The following is a 23,264-nucleotide window of genomic DNA, read 5'->3' on the forward strand; positions in this document are numbered from 1 at the left end:
TGTACTGAACAGAGCTCCGTTCTGTGAGCCTATGAAAAATGAAGTATGTCTTAATGATTCTCTCAGTGGACATGGTGCCACCGAAAATGAATCCTCCTCTGCTCTTTTAAGGGGGTAAATTTGATCTCCTAAGCCAGTTCAACCTCTAAACACTATAATCTCCCTGTGGCCCCTGATTTCCCAAACCCAGTTACTGAAGACAGTGCACACCGGAGGTCATCAAAACCACTCCCATACTTTGGACAAGACCTAAATGTGAGCCTACAGCTGCACAAGGAGAACAATACGGATAAGAGGACACATAGTTGGGGACCTAATGGAGAATGACTTTATAAAGCTAGATAAGTCAGGAGAGGGCAGAACCAGGATGTGGTAATTAAAAAAAATAACTGGAATTTGCCAAGGCCAAAGTACCTAGCAGAAGCAAATCCTGTCCCAAATCTCCTCAGGGGTGTTTGCAGACGACAAACAATCCAACCAAATCCTAGCAAGGAAAGCCCCACCACATTTGAGATTCTCCTCCTCTTACTATTCCCCATTCCTACCCCCCCACCCCCACCCCCCTCTCAATATTATTTGCCTGAGACCATTAACCTCTATCTGAGCTAGCTGAGGGCAAGTCCTATAACCTTTCTATCTGCCAGTATCTTCATCTGAGAAGTTGGACTCAGTGACAGCTAGATGGTGCAGTGAGCCTAGAGTCAAGAAGATTCCTCAGCAGCTGTGACTCTGGGCAAGTCACTTAATCACCTCTGCCTCAGTTTCCTCATCTATAAAATGGGAATAATAATAACTTTTCTCTCTTCTCCCCTCCTCCCATTGTTATGAGAATCAAAGGAGATATCTGTGAAGTGGTTAGCACATGGCACCTGTTTGTGCACTCATTCTTCATTCATGCCAGACTCTTGAGGACCCCATTTGGGGTTTTCTTGACAATTGCCTTTTCCTTCTTCAGCTCATTTTGTAAATGAGGAAACTGTGGAAAACAGGGTTCAGTGACTTGCCTGAGGTCACATAGCTAGGAAGTGTCTGAGACCAGATTTGAACTCAAGAAAATGAGTCTTCCTGACTCCTGGCTCTATCCACTGTGCCACCTAGGTACCCTATGGCACATAGTGTGATTAATAAATATATATCTCCTTCCTTCCTCTCTCCATGATTCCTTCCAGTTCTAAATCTGTGCTCCTACAAGTCTCAAGTGATTTTTAGCCAGGGTTTATTCATTGCAAAGGAAGGGTAAAAACCTACAAGTAAATTACAAAAGAAGGGCAAAAAATCTGCAAGTATGTAGAAATGGTAGAGAAGTTTAAAGAGTACTCCAAACACATCAAAAAGCAACCTAGTCCAGAGCCAACAAACTTACCCAAGGATCCACTTGGACCTGTCAAACTGACCCCTCTGGATCCAACCTCAGACACAGGATACATCAGCTCTACTTGGCTGGAAGAGACATAGCCTGACCCGCCTCCTCCTGCTCCACATTCTTCTTTCTCCACTTGGTTCTCTGCATCTGTTCCCATTACAATGCTCTAAATCACTAATCCTGATGCTAATCTCAAATATGTAAGAAAGCTGTTACAGATATGTAGAGTTAAACTAGTTCACAAGGGTTTTTTGGTTTGTTTGGTCCAGATCTGTGATTTCTTTGGTTTTGAAAACTCCCAGTGGGAACTATCTCTACTAATGCCAATGTATAACTACTCTGCCACTTCCACAGTTTTATACTCAGAACTCTCTCCTTCAGAGAGTTGCTTGGGGGCATTAAATGACTTGGCTGGAGTCACACAACCAGTATGTGCCAGAGGGGGCCTTGAACGCAGATTTTCTGAATTGAAAGTTTTCTAGCTACATCACCATTCAGCCTCTTCCCCCCCCCCCCCCCCCCCCCTGCCCCAGCATGTTGTCCTGGGCAATAGGAAACATTTCCTGGAGAGGGAGAGGTGTGAGTGGACCTCCAAATAAGAGAAGGGCTTTGATTTCATAAGTGGTGATGTGGTGATGGAAGGGAGTCCTCCTACTTTAGAAAAATTTATATGTGGCAGCTCCAAGATGAGACAAAGACAAGCTATGTCAAAGTAGAGACCGAACTAAAAACTGGTCCAAGTTGAAGATTCATAGGACATAAGGGTAAATTAAATAGATACAGAGAAAATTGGGGCTAGGGTAAGGTTGAAGGTAAGGAGCCATCATGAGAATTCCTGATGCTTGGAAGATGCCTGGGTTTTTTTTCCTCTAACGTGTTTTCACATCCATTAGATCATTTTATCTACAAGGTCTGGCAGTAAGTTAATGACAGCCAGGACTAGAAACTTTAGGTATCTAACTTTTAGTCCTTTCCTCTTTGAATTTTTTATTCTTTAGAAGAAGATTCAGGGAGTAGTAGAAGAATTGTCTAGGTGTCCCTGATCCCATCTCTCTTTGTCCTTCTCAGGTCTGCAGGCTCAAGTGGTACAAGTGAATGACACTGTATCCGGCTTCATCGGCACAGATGTGGTTCTCCACTGTAGCTTTTCGAACCCCTTACCCACAGTGAGGATCACCCAGATGACATGGCAAAAAGCCACCAATGGCTCCAAGCAGAATGTGGCCATCTACAATCCAAATATGGGAGTCTCTGTGCTGGCTCCCTACCGTGAGCGTGTGACCTTTCTCCAGCCATCCTTCACTGATGGTACCATCCGACTCTCCCGTCTCCAGCTAGAGGATGAAGGTGTCTACATTTGCGAGTTTGCTACTTTCCCCACAGGGAACAGAGAGAGTCAGCTCAACCTCACTGTTCTAGGTAAGTTCACCTCATGTTCTCCAACGATGGGTCTCCTGATCAATAGCCTACAGGAGATCCTACATTGCTTCCATTTATTAGGGGGTAGGGATGGAGAAGCAGCTTTGACTGGAACACTAGGAGACTCTACTTTTCCTCTAGACCACAGTAATCTTAGCCAGGCCTCATGAGGATTGATTGCACCAACCTGATAGATGCCATCCCATACCACTAGATACAGTCCTAGGCCTAAGTACTGAGGTTTACCTATGTTTAAGGCTTGGTCAAACTGTTTCCATGGTATCTCTGGACAAGGATGAGGGACCTAGTTAGCTCTGGAACAATTAAGCGATAGAATTTAGTGAACTATTGTTCTGACCCTGAAGTGCTCCCTGGGAATGCCACAGTGAGCCATGTCAGAGAGTTTTTGAAGGTCAAGAGACCTGCTCCTGGAGCATGTAGGGAACATTAGGAGGCAGAGCAGAAGGGCCTGCATATTAGGATGGGGGCAAAGCCTTGGACCAGAAGGTCAAGCGAGGTTTGGGAATCTTTTAGAAGGAAGCGGTGTACCAGGTACAACTGAAACAAAAAGAACCATTTTTATTACCAAAAACCACAAGAATATTTATTTGTATAGAGTTTTAAGAATTATGAAATGCTTTACATAACATTATCTGAGAACCCAAAGTTCAAATTCTAGCTCTGACACAATACCTCTGTGACTTTAGGCAAGTAACCTCTCTGGGCCTCAGTTACCCTCAAGTGTAAAATTCCTAAGACCCTTCCAATTCTAAATTTATGATGATCTATTGTCAGCCTTCTCTGTATGAGTTACAGCAAAAACAACTAGGAGACAAAGGTAACAGATCCTGACCTTTGGAGGGCCTGACACACACCACCAATCAATCAGTCAATCAACAAGCATATATTAAGTGCTTGCTACAGCCCAAACATTGCTTAGGCACAGTTATGCAAGTATAAATGTTCTGTCCTAGACCTTCGTCTCTACACTCTCTCAGTGATGGACCTTCGTCTCTATACTCTCTCAATGGGGGCAGTTTCATCTGTCCCCTATCACTTTATTTTTTTGGAGACAGTCAGGGCTAAGTGACTTGCCCAGGGTCACACAGCTAATGTCTGAGGTGAGATGTGAACTCAAGTTCTCCTGACTCCAGGGCCAGTGCTCTCTCTGGCTGCCATTCCTCTCTCCCATGATTTTAAATATCAGTTCCCTGTAGTTGACTCCCCCATCTATATATCGGTATCTATATCTCTATCTCTGTGTGTGTGTGTGTGTGTGTGTGAGTGTGTGTCTCTTTGTGTGTATCTGTATCCTCTCCCCTGAATTTAACTGTTGCATCAGTCGTTTCCTGCAGGATATTTCAAATTGGATATTCTGAAGACACCTCACATTCATCATGTCCCAAATTAAACTTATTTTCTTTTCCCCCATTCCTTAAATACTTCTCTCTCCCAAACTTCTCTATTTCTGTCTAAGGCACTCCCAACTCTCCAGTCTCCCAGGATCCTAACCTTGGCATTGTCCTGAGCTTGTTCTCTCACATCCAGTCACTTGCCAAATCTTGACCTTTCTGCTTCCACAACGCCTCTTCCATCCACCTCCTTCTCTCTGCTCAGCCAGCTACCACCTTATTTCCATCCCTCATCCCCTCTCACCTAGATCTGAGCAACAGCTTCTCCCTGCCTCAAGTCTCTCCCCATTCGAGTCCATCCTGCACACTTCTGCCAAAGTGATTTTCTGTTTTTTAAAGAACATTTCCACATTAGTCATGTTGTGAAGGAAGAATCAGAATAAAAGGCAAAAACCACAAGAAAGAAAAAAAAGTGAAAATGTTCTGCTTTGCCCTGCATTCAGACTCCCTAGTTCTTTCTCCGGATGTAGATGGCATTTTCCATCTTGAGTCAAAGTGATTTTTCTTAAGGGCACATCTGACCATGTCACTTCCCTACTCAGTCAACTCTAGTAGCATTCTGTGGCCTCTAAAATCAAATGTAAACCTTTCTCTTGAGCTTTTAAGGCCTTTCACAAGACTGAACCTAGCCCATCTCTCTTGCACTGTTGGATATTACTCCCCTCCTAAACACTATGATCCAGCCAAGCTGTCCTTCCCTCAGTTTCTCCCACCTCCATGCCTTTGTACTTACTATCCTTTGTTTCTGGGATGCTCCTATTCCTCACCTCTGCCTCAGAGAATTCCTCTCTTCCTTCAAGTTACAGATCAAGAAGTTTCACATGAAGCTTCTCCACTTCCCCTATCTGATGCATGCTTTCCCTCCCAAACATCGTTCTATTGATCTTACTTTGTATTCACTTTGTATTTAATCACTTTATCTTTATTTTGTGCAGACACATTTGTCCCCTAGTTGTGATTCCTATTGAAAAGTCCTTAAGAGTAGGGATTATTTCTTCCTTTGTACTTACATTGTCTCTTCCATGTCCTCTACCTGATTAGTGGGGGGAATAATCAGAGTGGGGTAAAGGATAGAAAAGAGAGGGACTGGAGGCTTTTATCACGTTCTGTCTTATTTCCTGACAGCCAAGCCAACAAACTGGATGGAAGGCACAAAGAAAACCCTCACAGCCAGGAGTGGACAGACAGAAAAGGTCCTGGTGGCCACTTGTACCTCAGCCAATGGGAAACCACCCAGTACTGTTTCATGGGACACTCGGCTGAAGGGTGAAGCTGAATTCCAGGAGATCCGGCACCCCAATGGCACAGTGACAGTCATCAGCCGATACCGCCTAGTGCCCAGTCGAGAAGCCCATCGCCAGCCTCTGGCTTGCGTCGTCAACTACCAACTGGACCGGTTCAGTGAGACTGTCATCCTCAATGTGCAGTGTGAGCCAGAGGAAGGGAAAGGAGTGGGACAAAGGGAGGCAGGGGCTTTGCGGGGAAGAAGTCTCCAGGCTGATGGGTGAAAATGATCTTGAATGACCAACTGCTGCCTCTTCTCCTTAACTCCAAATTCCGTCCCCACCATTGTGCTTGACTTTTCTCCTTTCCTTCTTTTTGTTCCCCATCTTCTCTTTTCTCTCCTCTTGACTTTTTTTGCCTTCCCTCTTTTCCTTCTTTCTCTTTTTCTTTTTGTCCTCTCTTTCTGTATGTGTGTATACGTACACATGCTCTCTCCTTTTTCCTTCTACACTCCTCCCTTCTCTCCTCTTGTCTTCTCTCATTCCTCTTCCTCCCCATCAACCTGTTATTTCCTTATCTATACTTATTGTGTCTATGTCATTTCTCTCCCCACATTTCTCATCCCCCTTTCCCTCTCCTGTACTACATTCCTGTTCCCTTCAATTTTGCCTCTTTTCACTATGCCCTTTTCCCCAACACATCCTCCCTGACTCTCCCATCATTCTCCATCCTCCCCCATCCCAACCCACAGATGAACCTGAGGTGACCATTGAGGGCTTTGATGGAAACTGGTACCTGAAACGAATGGATGTAAAACTCACTTGCCAGTGTGATGCCAATCCTCCAGTCACCCACTACCAATGGAAACTGTAAGTATTTCCCATTTTTCTTTCCTCAGCCTTGGGCCAGCACTAAAACCACTACCCCCAGATTTATAGTTCTTCCCATTGGGTAGGAAATTCATTTGAGGATGAGTAAGGGCTTATTAATTATGGAAAATAATCTACAAGCACATACAAAAGAGTGTTGTGCTATAAAGTATCAAAAGCAGAATCCATTGACAGAAATATTGTCCAGTATTTCTAACTTTAACAACCCAACATAAAAGTCTCCATGTAATGGAGACTTGATTCCTGCCCCCTCTCTGTGGTAGACCCCCTCCATTTTAACCTGGACCTCCCATCTGAATCTCCTCCTTCTCTGCCCAGGAAGCTTGATATGGTTTGCCTGATCCAGCTCCTAGGTAGGGATGTTTTCTTTCCAATCTATAGGGAACAAATATGTCTAACCCTCCACACTATCCACACATACTTATTATATTCCCTATACCAGCACCTACCTGCCCAGGTCATACAGATAGCCACGGGTGCTCTGGACTAATTTTCAGTGTGAGCATTTACACCTTGGAAATGGGCAAGCACCACAAATCAAGGTTTCATTTATTGTTTTTCTGACTGTCTAGACTTAAGAAAAAGATGGAGAAAATGATAATGCAGATTAAACTTAGTGGATTGTGGCCATATTATAGTTTACCTGCACATCACTACAGGTAGCGTCTTAGTAACAACATCAGTAATATAAACATAAACAGCTGGATGAGGATTTGCTAAAATAACTCCCAGTATCCTTCTCCCTACTCCTTCCCGGAGATCCCTCCTGTATAACAAATAATATTTTTTAAAGAAACAAGAGAGGAAAGAAAAAGCAAAATCAATTCATACATTGAGAAGATCTGAAAACATGTGATATACTACACCCATGAACCTCTCCAGCTACAGAGGTGTGTGTCTTCTCCTATTTCTTCTTTGGGACCATACTTGAAGAACAATGTTATTAAGAAAGCTTGGCATGCCAAATACTCATAATCTCCAAACCACAAAGAAGAAAACTCTTAAAAACAGAGACCAAGTAGAAGAAATTTCAACCAGGTGAGAACAGGATAAGGAGTACAGGCCATCCTTCTGTGCTACTTAGAGATGTCCCAAAGATGTTTTCTGTGAACCTGTAGAGGATGAGCCTTTATCCTCATACACTAGTTTAGTTACCAAAAGGAGTCATTTTAGGCACTGGTACAATTGTCTACAGAACATTAAGCAGAAGAGAATAGTTGCAAAGTGGTGATCTGTCCTCGAACCATTTCTACCTGAACTCCATCAGAAAAGATGAGGAGAAGGAGCCAGCAGCAATGATGATAATAATAATGTTTCTGTCTGAACTCCATGGAATGGAGGGAGGCAGGAGTAATTAATACTAAAGATAGCTGACAAGGATAGAGTACTTTAAGGTTTACAAAGTGCTTTGCCCATATTATTGGATTTCCCAGAATCACAGTATTTCAAGAGTTGCAGGAGACTGATAAGACCATCCACTCCAACCTGAAAATGCCTTCTGAGCTGGGGATGAGAAAACAGAGACTCAGAGAAAAGTCTCTGTTTATGGTTATGCAGCAAGTGTGCGTTGGAGATTGAATTCAAACTCAGATCTTTCCTGACTCCAGATCTATACTCTCACCACTATTCCACCCCATACCCTCAAAGAAAAGTCAGAAGCATCATCCTGGTGTAGGTCAGAGAAGGGATGACCACTTAGAGAGACCTCATGCTTTTCTCTTTTGTTCCAGTGAAGTCAGTCATCCTGTAATAGGCTTCCTTTATCATGTTTCCCTGCTGCTTGATACTAAATGTGTTTTCATTTTTGTTCAGTGATTCAACTTGACTCAGACTGCCCTAACCCCCAATATTTCTTTTTGAGTCATCCCTAGGAAAGCTGGCCTTGAAAAGTGGTCAGAATGCTGCATTTTCCTGGGCTTACTACTTTTCCTAGGCTGACAGAAGGAGGAAAGGGTAGAGGAAAGATGGATGACCCGGACTTTGTGGGTTCTCTGGGATTTCACTCCCAACCTTCAACTCTCCCCAGATTAATTACCCTACCACCTCATTTCTGGTCTTCATGATGTGCAGTGCAAGGAGACAGATATGGTCAGGAGATACCTGGGTTCAGGCTCTTCATAGTCTGAACTCTCCCACTTCATCCCAAGGTTCTGGCAATCCCAACCTCAGATTCAGTTGTAGAAATCCCTGAGGGATCAAGGCTGAGAAATAGGGTCAAGCTAGTGGGAGAGAAAAGCTAGAAGGGTGTAGTTAGAAGTAAGTAGAAGGGTGAACACAGTCCTGTCAGAGATGACTAAAAGAGGAAATATAAAAAGGCACAAAAGCAGTCATGTTAAATCATCTCAAGGAAAATGATACGTAATAGTACCATTTCACCCTGGATAAGCTTGTCATGCTTCTCATGCTTCCCCAAATCATCTCTGTAACCAAGCATCCCCAGCTTCACTCTGCATCATGACCTAGAGGACTGGAAGAAACATCATCCTTGTCCTTGGGAGGCACCCTCTGAGACATAGGACAAATCAACATGTAAAAAAGCAAAAAACTGGAAAACTCATTAACAGGGACATAGCTGATTGTAGGTGTATAGTGGGATGATACAACAATTTAATTCTACAGGCACTTATTGAGTGTCTTCTGTGGGCCATCCTCTATTCTCAGCTGGAACCAAGTGAGATTAATTAGGGTTGAGGGAAAGATATGACGTGATCTGACAAGGGGATAGAAAGAAAACATTTCTCATGATGGGAGGGTGGAGGAATGATTGCTTTATCCCTTCCCTTGCAGCTTGAATGGCACTCTCCCCTCAAGTATGGACACTCAAAACAAGACCCTGTTCTTCAAGGGGCCTGTGACCTATAGTCTGTCTGGGACCTACATATGTGAAGCTACCAATCCCATTGGCACACGTTCAGGCATGGTAGAGGTCAATATCACAGGTAGGAAGCTTATAACTGTTCCCCACCCCCACCATCCCCATTCCTACCTCTCTCCTCTTCTGGCCCTCTTTGTAAGACAGCATGACTTATTCCCTAGGCTTGGCCTGAGCCTTAGAACCTTGGATCTTGTCTCTCAACTGGAGCTACACATGGGGTTATTGTCTATCTTTGCTTATGCGCTCTCTCTCTCTCTCTCTCTCTCTCTCTCTCTCTCTTGAACCCTGGGCTCTGATGAATCCCACTCTGCTGTCTTTCTTCTATGCTTGATTGGGGTCAGTGATGGGAGAGGAAGTATCAAGCACAATGAAGGAGACTGGAGGAGGAAGGACAGGGGAAGGAGAAGAATCATTTGTTCTTTTGGGATGAGTTATTAGGGCAAAGTTCTGGTATTTGGAATTTCCATATAGGTCTTGCTGAGAGAAAGCCTACGTGTGATGTCAGCCACCCTCTTAGCTAGTTCTGGTCTGCACAGCCAGACTTATAAAGGGTCCTTTTCCTTCTTGGCAGCATGTCCATAATTCTGGCAGCTGCTACCAGGTGAATGGTAGTATCTGGCTTTGGTTGTTTTGATCAGATGGTTAGGCTATGCATGGTCAGTTGAGAGAAAGCAAAGAGCATAGGATTATAGCCTTGGAGATCACCTAGTCTATAATCTAGTAATTTTACAGAGGAGAAAACTCAGGTCCTAGTTAAATGACTTGCCCAGAGTTATATAAGTAATAATTAGCATAGAAGGGACATCAGAAAGTTTGTGTTCTATGCAGGAAGTGATGCCACACAGTTGCTAATCAAGAAAGCAAGTTTTGTCTTGAGTTGATGGAATAAAAAGGATGCAGTGGTCACAGATAAGAAAGGCTGCACTAGGATGGTTTTAGTGCAGTTAGAAGAAGTGATCCAGCAAATCATCCCAAAACAGGATTGTCCCTGGGGATTTTGGTAGATAAAATTTTTTAATACAGAGTGATGGGGCAAAGATATACTCTGGCAGTGATACCTCAAGGGCTAATTATCTCTGAGCTGTGATGCTATGTTGTCAGCATTTGGTGGGGAGCTTCTTTATGGGCAGATCTGTTTCACAGGCAACAAAAGAACCCCTGGAACTATCCCCAGTGTGATCAGAGACCTGCCCTGCCCTTGGGGCCTTCTCTCTCTCCTTTATCCCCATGAGTATCTTTCTATCCTCCTGCACCAGAGAAATCACTGCCGCATGCCTACATCAGGCTGTTTGACCCTAGAGAAATGGGAGGTAGAAGCAAGAGAAGTCTAGGACCTTAGTGGATACTGTTCCCAGCTACAGAGAGGACAGAAGGGACAGGGCAAAACCTCACTTTCCTTTATCTCCAAACAAGAGGTCAAGTGCTATGTGTGACTAGGTCTGGAAGGTGAAGAAGTACTTATCCCTGGAAAAGAGGGACTTCTGATGAGATCAGTAAGGACTTTTTCCAACAAGAGATCTTTTCTCCTGGCGATAGGGAGACTCCTGTCCTTAATTTCCAAAGGAGAGATTTTTCCTTTCTAGTTAATCTTCTGTTGGTACCTCTGGAGAAACTGCCTACGCGGAGATCAGTGAGCATGGTTGAAGTGAATAGAGGAGACCCAACAGTCCTGTGACTTGAGCTAAGACCCACTTCTTATTTCCCTATCACTCCATTTTCCCTTCACCATGGGATAAATACAATATCAGGACCCACAAGTCTCATGGATGTAGCTTTGACTGTACAACTTCAGAAGCTTAGGGGAGTATTTGGTTTCTTGCTTCTCTCAAGGATGCAAGGGGTCCATGGAGGCTTATATAAGTTGGTGTATTACCTGCAAAATTTAACCCTGGACCTAGAGAAAAGAGAAATAGGGAAAGGGTCCTAAAGTCAGGATAAAAGGCTTTGGCTTTGAACGGATGAGAGAAAAGGGAACAAGGAGGACAATAGGGAGGAACTATAAGTAGAGCACCACCTGACCAGATGTCAGTTAATGGAATAAAGTTGGGAATTGTGTTGGTTGTCTTGGTGGTGGTGGTTGTAGGGGGACTGATGGTGCTTTGCTGGAGTGGGAGTTGGCAGGGGGAGGGGTGAATGGTTTGTGGCACTTGGGTGGGGGAAGAAGAGGAGAAACATCTCACCGTTCACAGAGATGATGGAAGTAATGATTGTGTTGGTTGATGGCAGAGGAGATAATAGCCTTGATCATGGTAATGACAATACTGTTGGTGATCCTGATGAAGAGGGGTATGCCCATAATTGGGTCACTGATGCCAGACAGCTGCTTTCAGGGGGAAAGTTGGCCAGGGGACAACACAACTTCCCTGACACTAATGGGAAATGGGGTGCTTTGAAGGCATCATGGTGGGGAGGGGTAAACAAGGCAGATCTCTTCCCCCGGCCCCCAAGGGTGCAGTCTGGGGACTTAGTGAAGGGTGACAGGATTGTTGGCTGCCTAGTTAGGCCAAGCTGAGGGGAAGCTGAAGCTCACTGAATCATTCATGAGCTCAGGATCTGTTTATCCAGCTCTCCCCGAGGGCTGATTAGGCCCCTACTCAAGAGGACTCAGCCGGTCATGCTGAGCCATTACAGGGACATTTGTTCCTGGGCTCGAAAGCAATTTCAGGATTGTCAGCCGACCACAAAAACCTCTTCCCAGAGCCATTTGCCACAAACAGGACTGCACCTGCCATACTGGCCACCCTAGGTGGACAAAAGCCAGCTCCCCCTCTAAGGAAAGTCACTCACTCTAACCCCTACCCAGTGACCTGGACATTCATTCTCTATGGCTAGGGGGCCCTGGCCACACTCTTGGGCTGGGGAGTTGGCCAGAAGGAGATGGCTAAGTGGAAATTTAATATTTGATTCTGGCCATCCATCTTGGTAACAGCTTTGCCTGCCTCTCCTGGGGAGGTGGGTGGTGTAAGTCTGTACGGGGAACCGTGATATGGCTAGAATAGTGGAAGGGGAGAAGAGATTGCATGTGGTAAATCAGGCTGAAGGAAACATGTATGAAAAAGCATAGATAACCATAGCATGTTCACAGGCACAGATGCTACACATTAGCATGTGTGAGCACATGCCAACATGCTTCCACTTAATGGCCCTGTACCCAGTTTCTCCCCACCCTGGAATCTGAATATGTGTCCTTGTGGCCAAGAACATATACAGAGACACATACATGCTCCCTTCTCCTGTCAAGGCTTGTGGTTAATGACATAAAATTGCAGAAGATAAGACATAGAAGGTGAAGCACATAGCAAGGTTGTATGGATGGACAGTGGGGATTATATTTATTCAGGCTAGAACATAGATCAAAGACTTATTGGGTAGAGCTGGTGGGACCACAGACACTGCAACTCCCTCATTTTAACTGATAAGAAGGAACTCAGGCCCAGTGATGCCTCTACCCCCAGGTAAATTGGCTAGTCCTCTCTTGGCACCTGGAAAAAGACACGAAGAGCTAAATTCCTTGCAATGGACTTTAGGGGAAATCTTATCTCAGAGACCCTAGTGGGTGACAGATGGTTATTCTAAGACTTTCATGCCTAAGTGGTCCCAGAGCAATCATAAATGTTCTGCCCCCACTTTAATTCTACATTCTCCTTCCCCAGCTGGAAATATGAATGAGGGTCACAATTGTATGGGATCTTTTGGATCTGATCAGCCTAAAGTAAAACTAGTGAAAGATACAAGGTCTTAGCAAACAGAGGGCTGAAGGTGAGGAAGGGAGAGTATTCTCCAGCTTTTTCACTTCCCCTGTCATATATTTCTTAACCAACAAGGCTAAGAGACCACTGATATCCAGAGAGGCCCATCCCATGACCCCAGATCTGTCACCTAAGGAGTAATTCCCCCCACTTCCTCCACACATTAAGTCTCTTTCCCCATTCAGAAGGCTTTTTAAAAATAAAAACAAACTTATTTTCCTTCTCTTTATTTTTTCCCATATTTATCCATTTATTTGTTTTCAGTTTTCAACAATCACTTCCATAAGTTCCAAATTTTCTCCCCTTCCCTCCCCAAGATGACATGCAATCTTACATGGGCTCTATGCATACATTCCTATTGAACACATTTTCACATTAGTAGTGTTGCATAGAAGAATTCTAGAAGACTTTTTAAAAAATTTAAATTAACGGATATTTTCCAAATGGAAAATATTCTACTGGGGGTTAAGAGAAAATAAGGTATATGAGGTTTTGAACTCTTCAAGAAAAGCACTACTGGTTCTGCTTGGTGAGAAGTATGTGTATGATCATGACTTGTCTGTGCATCCATGTGTGCTAGTAATTGTGAGTTTGGGTGTGAACAAATGGGAGTCTGTAAACATGTGCAGGTCCTGTGGGAGAGTTTATATTTGAAAATGTGTATAGAGTACTTAGAGGGTGGCTTAATTCTCACCACTGGTTTGGCTGGGCTCTGCGTCCCTCCCACTTTCCTCCTGATGGCAGGACACGGGCACCACAGCTGCAACAACTGGATGGTGGGAATGACTTCTGAGAGTGAGCCCTATATCACCATTGCATGCTGGGAAATGTAGTTTCTCCCTAGTTCACTCTAGCTAGCCTCTAGCTTTCTAGCATAACATTTCCATCACTGGATCCAAGAAATAAGCCCAATACTTCTTTTGACACTGGACTTAGCTCAACTACGAAGCTTAGACCATCTACCTTGAGCTATAAACCCAGCTCTTTTCCCACCCATGCTTCAACCATGCGCTGCTCCCTCCCCCCCCCCCCAAAAAAAAACCCAACAACACTCCAGCTGTCAGTCAGATTTTGATTCCTCTTTGTAGGCTCTATCAAGGGAGGCAGTAACCTGGGTTCTGGCCAGCCAACAGGAATACTTCCTCAGCTCAGTTCCTGCTGTAGCTGCTCCCAGCTGCTGCCCCTCCTCCCCCAACCCCGGGCTTTGCTCCTGGCATTGATACAGGAACTACTGGATGAATGTGACAGCTGGCAGGGCTGGAGCGGGTGGGGGTCGGGTCAGGCAGCAGCAAAGGCGGATGCCTCATTCCTGAGCATACAGCCTTCTCTGTTTAGGAGGGAATGGAGGAAGCCATACTCCCTGCATAGCCAGATCCCCCCCTCATTCCTCCTCCCCCCTTTCTGATCCCTAGTATCAGAACACTTTCACTGAAAAGCCATTCAAACCATCCCCCTGCCTCCAGGCTGGCTGTTCATCTGACTAGACCAGGGGCCCACCTTCCTTAGCCTGAAAGATCCTTAGCAAAGAGGCCTGGAGAAGGCTGAAGCATTTTATAGTGTAGCACTACCCACCTTGTTCTTCCTGTCTACACCTATGTGACCTTAGACTGGTTTCTTCATTTTCTTAGTCTCAATGACCTTATCTCAAAAGGAGCTTGGATGGTAAGATCTCTAAGGATCTCTTCCAGCATATTTTCTTGTGATTATAAATTTCCATTGTAGATATCAAGGCTTTATTACTGTCCCTCTCCCATATGGACTAGATATCCACGTGGGATACAGTTACACTCCATTCAGGGAAGCCATAGTTTAGCACCAAAGAGAGTACTAATGATTTTCATGAACATCATTAATAATAAGCATGTATTAAGCACCTACTATATGCCTGGCACTAGGATGAGTAAGAAAGGCAGAAATAGGGTCCCTGTCCTCAAAGAGATCACCTTCTAATGGAGTTCCAAGAAAGGGGAGTCATTGTAGGCTGGGATGATTAGGGAAATAGTACATAAAGGAGGTGGGGTCCAAAGAAACCTTGGAGGATAATGGGGATCTCAAAAGGTAAAGAAGAGGGGAAAGGGCATTCTTGGTGGGGAGTAGAGGAGTGAAAGTTTGGCCTATTTTGTGGACAATGAGGATACTGACCTGTCTATGGCCAAAGGTTTATATTTGGGATTTGGGGAGATGGCAGCTGGGTAGCTAAGGTGGTACCAGTGCCTTGCACTTAGTAATAAACAATAAATGTTTGTTGAATTGAATTATGCAGGACTTTGAATGCCAGGCTGACTTTTTCTTATAGGCATTTTCAAGCCACTGAAGGTTTTCAAGCAAAGGAACGGTAAACCAAAATTGCCCCATGAGTGAGGTGAATCTGGCAGCAGTCACATTGATGAAGCTATTTGGGGTTTCTATAAAGTGGTTTCCTCACCACAGTCCTTTGAGATAGATAAAACCTGCATTATTGTCACCATTCTATACATAAGAAAAAATGACATTCAGGGAGGTTATTTAAACAATTTGATTGTACAGCTAGCAAGTAATCAAACTGAAGCCTTAACTCCAGCACACCTTGGGGTTAGGGTTGGGGTTGGGGTTGGGGGTAGGGAGAAGACTTGAGTAAGAGACACCAAAAGGAGAGTTATTACAAAGAAAGAATCAACAGGACTGGGTGACAGGTAGTGTATAGGAGCTGAAGTCATGTGATCTAGAACTGGGACCTTCCATCTCTTCCAACCTAAAGAGAAAAGGGGACTTTGTTTGCCAAAGCAACACAGGCAGTAAGTAACTGAAGCAGGTTTCTTTTGTTTTGGGGGGGGGGGGGGGAGGGAGAAGGGAGAGGTGATTGGAGTTAAGTGACTTGCCCAGGGTCACACCGCTACTTAAGTGTCTGAGGCTGAATTTAAACTCTTGACTCCAGGCTCAGAGTTCTCTGTCACCTAGCTGCCCCCAAAGCAGGTTTTAAACCCAAAATCTTTGATGTGAAATCCTGTCCATCCATTCTTAAGAATCGTTGTAATTTTGAGCCTCCTCTGAGATAGATGGTAATACTGGAAAAGGGAGGAGCTGATAGGAGAAGCTAATTTCTGAGGGAAGACCATGAGCCTTTGGATACATAGGGTTTGGGGGTACAGTAAGGCATTATCAGTCTCTGTAGCATCCAGGCGACGGCAGAGGCAGGGTGGGAGCTTGGCTAAGAAGTAAGGGATGAAGGGCCGCACAACTGGCGGATAAACATACTAGTTGAAACAGTTTGCTAAGGGAAAGGAGAGAGACCATGAGGAACGGAGGACCAAGGGCTAAAGCAAGTGCATGAACAGGAAGAAAGAAAGGAGCCACCAGTAGAAACAGGAAGGATACAAAGGCAGGGAAAACCCCCCCAAGACATCTCATGTTTCCAAGACCTCAGCAGGACAGTAGAGTTTTCCCAGTGGAATGATGGTTGATGTCCTACACCTGGAATTTGTCCATCTTTTGACTCTACAAGTCCTCCACATCCTTCAAGGCCCAGCTCAAGGGCTACCTCCCTCCCAAAGAATTCCTTGGATACCCCAAAACCACAGAGACCTCTCCTGCCTCTGAACTCATTGTCTGCAGCATTCACTGGGCCTGTGGTATGCTCATAGATTTGTTCTCAAAGGACTTGAAGCTCCTCCGGATCGATCCCTGCATTTCACAAATGAGGAAATTGAGGCCCAGAGAGGGGAAGTGATTTGTCTGTATCTCTACCCAGCATGGTGTAGAAAGAGCTCTGCACATGGAGTCAGAAGGCCATGAGTTTGGGTACAGGATTTCAGCAGCAATATATGTAGGTCATGTCTCCTTCACTAGACTGTAAGCAGCCTAAGATCAGGGACCATCTTTTATTTCTTGCCTTCACTCATAGTTTCTAGTGCTATGCCCTTCACATAACACAGTAAGCACTCAGTAGATGTTTCTTGAATAAATGAATGAATGAATGAATGAGGAGGAGGAAATTCAGATGTTAAGAGGGAAAATGGTGGCGGTCCAGGCAGAAAAGGGGTTCTGGAGGTTAGTCTAGGAGGAGCTAGGATTACTGTCACCTGCCTCCGTGGCCCCACATAAAAAGTCCTCCCCTTCCAGGTGGTGAGCAGGTGTACAATCTGATAAAACAGTTAGGGTTATAAATGGGATGGGGAACTAAGCTGGATGAAGGAAGCTAGGGGAAACTAGGAGAGAGGCATGAGACCAGAACAGAGGACAGACAGACTAGTGTTCCAAGGAGCTGACTGTAGGGTTCCAAGCAGAGGGACAGCTACATCTCAAGTGTTAGCAGTTTTCCTTGAGAATAGTAGGTCATATAAGTGGGGCTCCTGTCACCACTGCCTTTCCTCATCAGAGATGCTTTCTAGGAGATTATTGTTTGATCTACAGAATGTCTGAAGTCATTCCCACATGGTAAGAACTCATCGGGAAATAGAATTAAGGTGTTAGAGCTAGGAAGGACCAACGGATGCTATTCCCACATTTTACAGACAAGGAACCAGTTTCAGAGAGGTTAATCAACTTTCCCAAGGCTGCTCAGCTAACATTAGCACAGGTTGAGGCTAAAACTCGGGTCTTCTGACTGGTGCCTTTTCTACTATTGAGACTGAGCGGGGGCAAGGAATTTCATCTTCCCTGTTTCTCTCTCTGCTATGAGAAGAGTCAGTAAGACCAGGTTATATGGGAAATGTATGTGTAACCTTAGTGTAACGCTGGGAAGGCAAAGGAGAGTGAAAGGCTGCTTCCAATACCCATCACCCCTACCTCAGGGGCCAGAGGCACCTAGAGTCTGCAGTGGTACCTGCTCTGTTCTGTATGATAGTGAAAGGTGACAGATGTGCTAGTGGCCTGAAACCTGGATATAGATACCTCTTCTCTCTCTCTACCCTCAAAGCTTAAGACCTGCTAACTTAGCCCCCAATGACCTGGGTTTTCTCTTTACTCTGCACGAGGCCTACTGAGGCCAGCACTGGTCTCAGGAGCCACCCAGTGGTGGTGCTAGGAATGTCCACTAGGTCTACCTTGCTGTGACCCCTTCTTAGACCTGCAGCCTTTGACCCTGTCCCTCTTGAATGCCTTCTCCCCCCAGTTTTCTCTCTCACCCTTCATTTTTCTTTGAACCTTATTGTCCCTACACCTTCTGTGGCACAATGGGGAAAAAGCATTGGAGTCAGGGGGCCTGGGTTCAAGACCTGACTCTTGTCTATGTATTATCTTCGTGTCTTGGGGAATTCATCTGTAAATGGGGCTTGGTGAGAAGGTCAGACTGAAAAGTCTCTAAGAAAGGCCTGTCTAACTTTAAATATTAGCATATTCAGTCACTTGTCCACAATGGAACCATATCAAAGGATGACCCAGTAAAGGGTTGGGGAAGAGGAATTAAGGAGCATTTGTCACCAGCTTTGTTTGCTATCCTATGTAATGCAACTCTGCAATCAACTGCTGCTCTACATCCTGGGCATGAGCTGGTGACTCCATCACTGCTCATTACCTCATCTTTCTTTTTCTCTTTCTTCCTTATCCCTTCCCTTCTTCCCTTCCTCTCTCCCTCCCTCATCCTGCTATCTCTCCCTTTCCCCAGTTTTTCCCTCCCTCTCTCCAGTTTCCCCTTCTACCTCTCTCTCTCTCTCCCTCCTCCTTCAGCCTCTTCCCATCACTCTGCCTAGACCTTCAGTACAGACACTCTCCCTCCGGGATTCTGTGAGTTTTCCTTCCCCCATCCTCAACCCCAGCGAACCAAAGACACCAGCTGTTTCCATCTGTTAGAGTGTAACCCTCCCTCAGCCTCAACTAGAGAGGAACAAGCTAAGCAGAGTAGGGTTGGGATGAGGGAAGGGGAATTGCAGGGTGGGGCTGGGGAGGTCCTCTGTGTTTGGACATTGCCTGTAAATAGCTGGCTATTGGGCCTCCATTTGCCCTATAGCAGACATCCCTCTCAGTGGACTAGCTCCACCTATCTCTGTTCCTTCTCCTTCTTATGACCTCTCTTATAATATGTTCAGCCTACGAATAGAAAGGAATGTCTTGGGGCCAAGGTGGTGCATGCCGGTTTTTGTTGGTATTTTTGTCCTGAGGACCAGTGTATTTTTGCAATACACACATCGTCCCTGTCTTCATCTCGAGTATTTTCTTGTTCCCATACACATCTATGCCCTCTTCCTTACCACTTTGACCAACATGGGAAAAATAAACATATAAATAAACATATGAACTCCCCAGGGATGTTTGGCTACCAGAAATTCCCATTTTCCAACACGTAAGCTGCCTTATAAGTGTGCTGAACTATGCAATCAGGTCATGATAATGGAAAGAATACTGCATTTGGACCCAAAGTGTGTCTGTTCCAACCTCATCTCTGCTTTGAATGAACTGTCTGACCCTGGGCAAGTGACTTAACATCTATGGGCTTCAGGTTTCTCATCTATAAAAGGAGAACTTTTGACTAGATGACTCATGAGGTTCCTTCCACCTCTAAGATAAGTTAGTATGTAAGGTCATGAACCATAGAGCTTGTCCAATCCAACCCCCTCAATTTCCAATTGAGAAACTGTGGCCAAAAAAGAAGGCTAGATTTGTCCATAGTCACACAACATGGCATCTCTGTGCCTGAAAAATCCCCTGAAAGATAAGTAGGTTAGGTGATCTCCAGGTGCTAGAAGCTTGAAATACTATGATAAGGTGAGTTTGACACTCTACTTCCCCACTATCTCTGAGATTGTCCTATGTGAGTACATGTACAAATATGTTTTTATACATGTACATGTGTTAGACATGTGCCATATTGGTCCAGATCTAGGCTGTCCTAGATTTCTGTGAAACTTCAATGTGCCCAACACTCAATTGGTGTCACTTTTCCATGTTTTCTTTCTTTCAAGGAGTTCTGATCTAGGGTGCAGCTTCTTCTATTCAGGTAGCTGATGCCTGAACTAATATCCCCATGCATGCCCTGTGACCAGACATACTTCTTTCTGTGCACAAGCACCTCTTTCCACCTTCTAATGCAAACTCCTTTCTTGCCTTGTCTATCTCTGCTCCAAAACCACACTTGTCTATTATAACTGCTTGGTTGCTCAACACCATCTGATCTGGGCAAACCTTCATCAAGAGAGCCAGAGGTGTCCAGCTTGGGCTTCTGTACATTGGCATCTATTGCCCTCACTCCTACCCTACCTTCTTTCCCAGGTCATTGGCATGGGTACAGCATCAGTCTGATGTCTTAACACCCGAGGATCCCTTCTCCCCTGACCCAGAGAGTGGCCTGGCACCTGCTAGTGCCTCTCTGGACCAGTCCTCTTCATAGCCATGGAAAGGGCTAGCCACAGTGTCTGGCACACAGTCTGTTCTCACAAAGACAGTTATATAAAAATATACACATGGGAGGAAGGAGCATTCTCTAAAACACATCAGGTTCTGAGAAAATAGGAATTTGGGTTTGTAGGTGAGGCTCAGGCTAGGGAATTGAGCTGGCATTGTTTCTGAGGAATTAGCCAGGGTTGCTCAAAGATGCTGTAGGCATCTCTCCTACTGTGGTTATAAATTACCCAGTAGGACTTGGGATTTGGTGGAGGACAGGAAGTTAACAGGTGTTAGAACCCCAAGATCCCTCCATTTCAGGAATATGGGAAACACAGGGTCACCAGGCTAAGCTATGGGAAGCCACATTCTTGGGGTACTTTTTCCCCACCCCAGCTCCCACTCCCTTCCTGGCTTTTCCCTCACCTATGCTCCCACCTCCTACCCCAGTCCTTCCCCCAGCAGCCCTGAGAGGCAAAAAGAGACTGACTCTGTCCCCCTTCCATGTCTTTTCCTTACCCAGAGTTCCCCTACACCCCGTCTCCAACCGAACACGACAAGCGATCTGGGTCCAGCGTCCCCACGCCCATCATTGGGGGCGTGGTGGGGGGCATCATCCTGGTGCTGTTTGTGGCGTTGGTGCTTGTGGTCTACTTCCGCCGGCGCCGACACACCTTCAAGGGGGACTACAGTACCAAGAAGCATGTCTACGGCAATGGTTATAGCAAGGCGGGCATTCCACAACACCACCCACCCATGGCCCAGAACCTCCAGTACCCTGACGACTCAGATGATGAGAAGAAGGCTGGGCCACTGGGGGGGAGCAGCTATGAGGAAGAAGAGGAGGATGTGGGTGGAGGGGAGAGGAAGGTCGGGCCCCCACATCCCAAGTTTGATGAGGACGTCAAGCGGCCCTACTTCACCGTGGACGAGGCTGAGGCCCGATCTGACGGTTATGGGGACCGGACTCTTGGCTACCAGTATGACCCTGAGCAGCTGGACTTGGCTGAGAACATGGTTTCTCAGAATGACGGGTCTTTCATTTCCAAGAAAGAGTGGTATGTGTAGCCCCACCTCTATGCCCACTCCTTTCCCCCTTCACCCGCACGACCCCAGCCCCCAGGTCCCCAAGGAGCTCAACAGAGACTCAAGTGCCCCACTTTGAAGCCCCCTACACTCTCAAGGTACATGGGGGGAAGGATCAAGCTGGGGCAGGGGGCTACTTTATTTTTTATCTCTTTCCTGGATGACTGCCTTCCGCTTCCTGCCCCCTCCTTCACCCCTTACCCCCACTTCCTGTGGTGTTGTGTTCGACTGTGGCTTTGGTGTTCCTGTACTTTCCTTTGACTACTATCTGCCCCGTGTATATGGAGCCTGTTCATGTCTTGTTGTGTTTCTTGACCCTGGGATATGAGGGGGCAATGGTATCCAGCCATCTCCCTCCCCCCTCATCCCCTGTCCCCAAACACTGGAATTTGTTTATATGTTGTCTTCATTTTTTTTTCTTTATGGAGGGGGAGGGCTGCCCTGGAGGAAACCAAATCCACCCCTCCCTCCCCAATGCTGTTCCCTCTTCCTTGGTTAGGTAAACCTACCATGATTTAGCTAGAGTGATTGGATGATTATAGACCACCCTAATTCATCCCAGACGGAAGGGATGAAGGATTAACAGAAGCAAAGTGATGGGATTGTACAGTTGCGTCAAGGAATACCGATTAAGTAAGAAAAGATGTGGGTTGTTGACTTCTAGGCCTGATGATGCCTACACTGTTCACAGTATATTTTGCATTTTTTTCCTCACTGCCTAACGAAGGGTTAGGTTAGCCATGATTTGATTCCTCTCTTAGACTCCAGCACGCGCACACACACACACACACACACACACACACACACACACACACACACACACACACACACCTACCCTTGTGATTTCTTCTCTGAGGTCCCCTGTTCTTTACAGGAGCGCCATATCTATTACCCTCAGCCATGAGCTTCACTCCAGGTGGGCACTGCCCAGGGTGTGGCCACTTCTCTGTTTCTTCCCCCAAAAAACTGAGGATTTTCCCCAGCTGCATGAGTTGGGGAAAAGAGCCTCTCAGGGAAACCAATATCTGAACATGATCAGATCAGATAATACCTTTATCTGGGGCCACCTGTCTAGTCCAGCCTACACTCAAATTCCAAGACCTTTGTGTCTTGCTCCCAGCCCATCCTGCTGTCTAAGGTGCTGATTTATCTTGGTTTTCTCTCTTGCTGTCCCCCACATACAGCCAAGCCCAACTCCAGCTCCTCAGATCTTCAGAGGCCGCAGCCCCCCAGGGTCTTTCAGTATGGAATGAAATTATTTAGGGAGTTAAAAGTGAAGAAAGGCTGTGTGCGTGCATACATGTATGTGTGTGTAGCAAGTGGAGAGAATAATTATCAAAAACTCTTATATAGGGCACTATATGAAACTCAGAAGAGTATAGACTGATGATATACAATCTGCAAGTCTATACCAATGAAGTAGCAAAGTTTAATAAAAAGAGCAAGGGAACAAGTGGCTCCTTGAGTTTGAATCCTAGAGAGTTCCTCTTCTGTTCAGCACCTCCACTGTCCTCCTTCCTGCCCTACTCAGACTTCATCATGTCCTTCTATCAAAGGAGGACCATGGAGAAGGTATCCAGATTGATGCAGGGCTTCTCTTGGTCCCTGGCTCCCTGGTTTTCCTACCTGTAAATGGAAAGAAAGAAAGGGCTCAGCACAGAGGGAATTCCCTCCTTCCTCTGTTTCCCCTCCAAGTTCAAAGTGCCTCAATCCCCTCAGCCCTCACAGTTAAGGGGAACTTCTCAGCAGCCTGCCCTGTCTCTAAATTTGGAGTGATGAGCATGGGAAGAGAAAACCCAGTAGAGACCTGGCTCTTCCCCCATGCTTCTGACAGTCATGTCCCTTCTCACAAAGGGCACCAGAGACAGGTGTCAGCGGGTGAAGATTGAAAATGCTGTGTGACCAACAATTCCCACTCCTAGTCAGAGTTCTGGGTCCCACTTGATCCAAGTA

At 45.6% G+C, this 23,264-nt stretch overlaps 1 protein-coding gene across 1 annotated transcript in view; it reads left to right on the forward strand.

Moving 5' to 3' along the window:
• Positions 1 to 22,783, forward strand: part of NECTIN1 (nectin cell adhesion molecule 1) — a 99,146-nt gene extending 76,363 nt beyond the window's left edge. Inside the window, exons 2-6 of the mRNA XM_072612951.1 lie at positions 2,432 to 2,782; positions 5,320 to 5,622; positions 6,170 to 6,287; positions 9,096 to 9,247; positions 20,749 to 22,783. Coding sequence (XP_072469052.1) covers positions 2,432 to 2,782; positions 5,320 to 5,622; positions 6,170 to 6,287; positions 9,096 to 9,247; positions 20,749 to 21,293 — 1,469 coding nt within the window. The 3' untranslated portion in view covers positions 21,294 to 22,783. The remainder of the gene's footprint in view (positions 1 to 2,431; positions 2,783 to 5,319; positions 5,623 to 6,169; positions 6,288 to 9,095; positions 9,248 to 20,748) is intronic.
• Positions 22,784 to 23,264: the final 481 nt, after the last annotated feature.

Source organism: Notamacropus eugenii, chromosome 5 (genome assembly GCF_028372415.1).
Source record: "Notamacropus eugenii isolate mMacEug1 chromosome 5, mMacEug1.pri_v2, whole genome shotgun sequence".
In the NCBI taxonomy this organism is placed as follows: Eukaryota; Metazoa; Chordata; class Mammalia; order Diprotodontia; family Macropodidae; genus Notamacropus; species Notamacropus eugenii.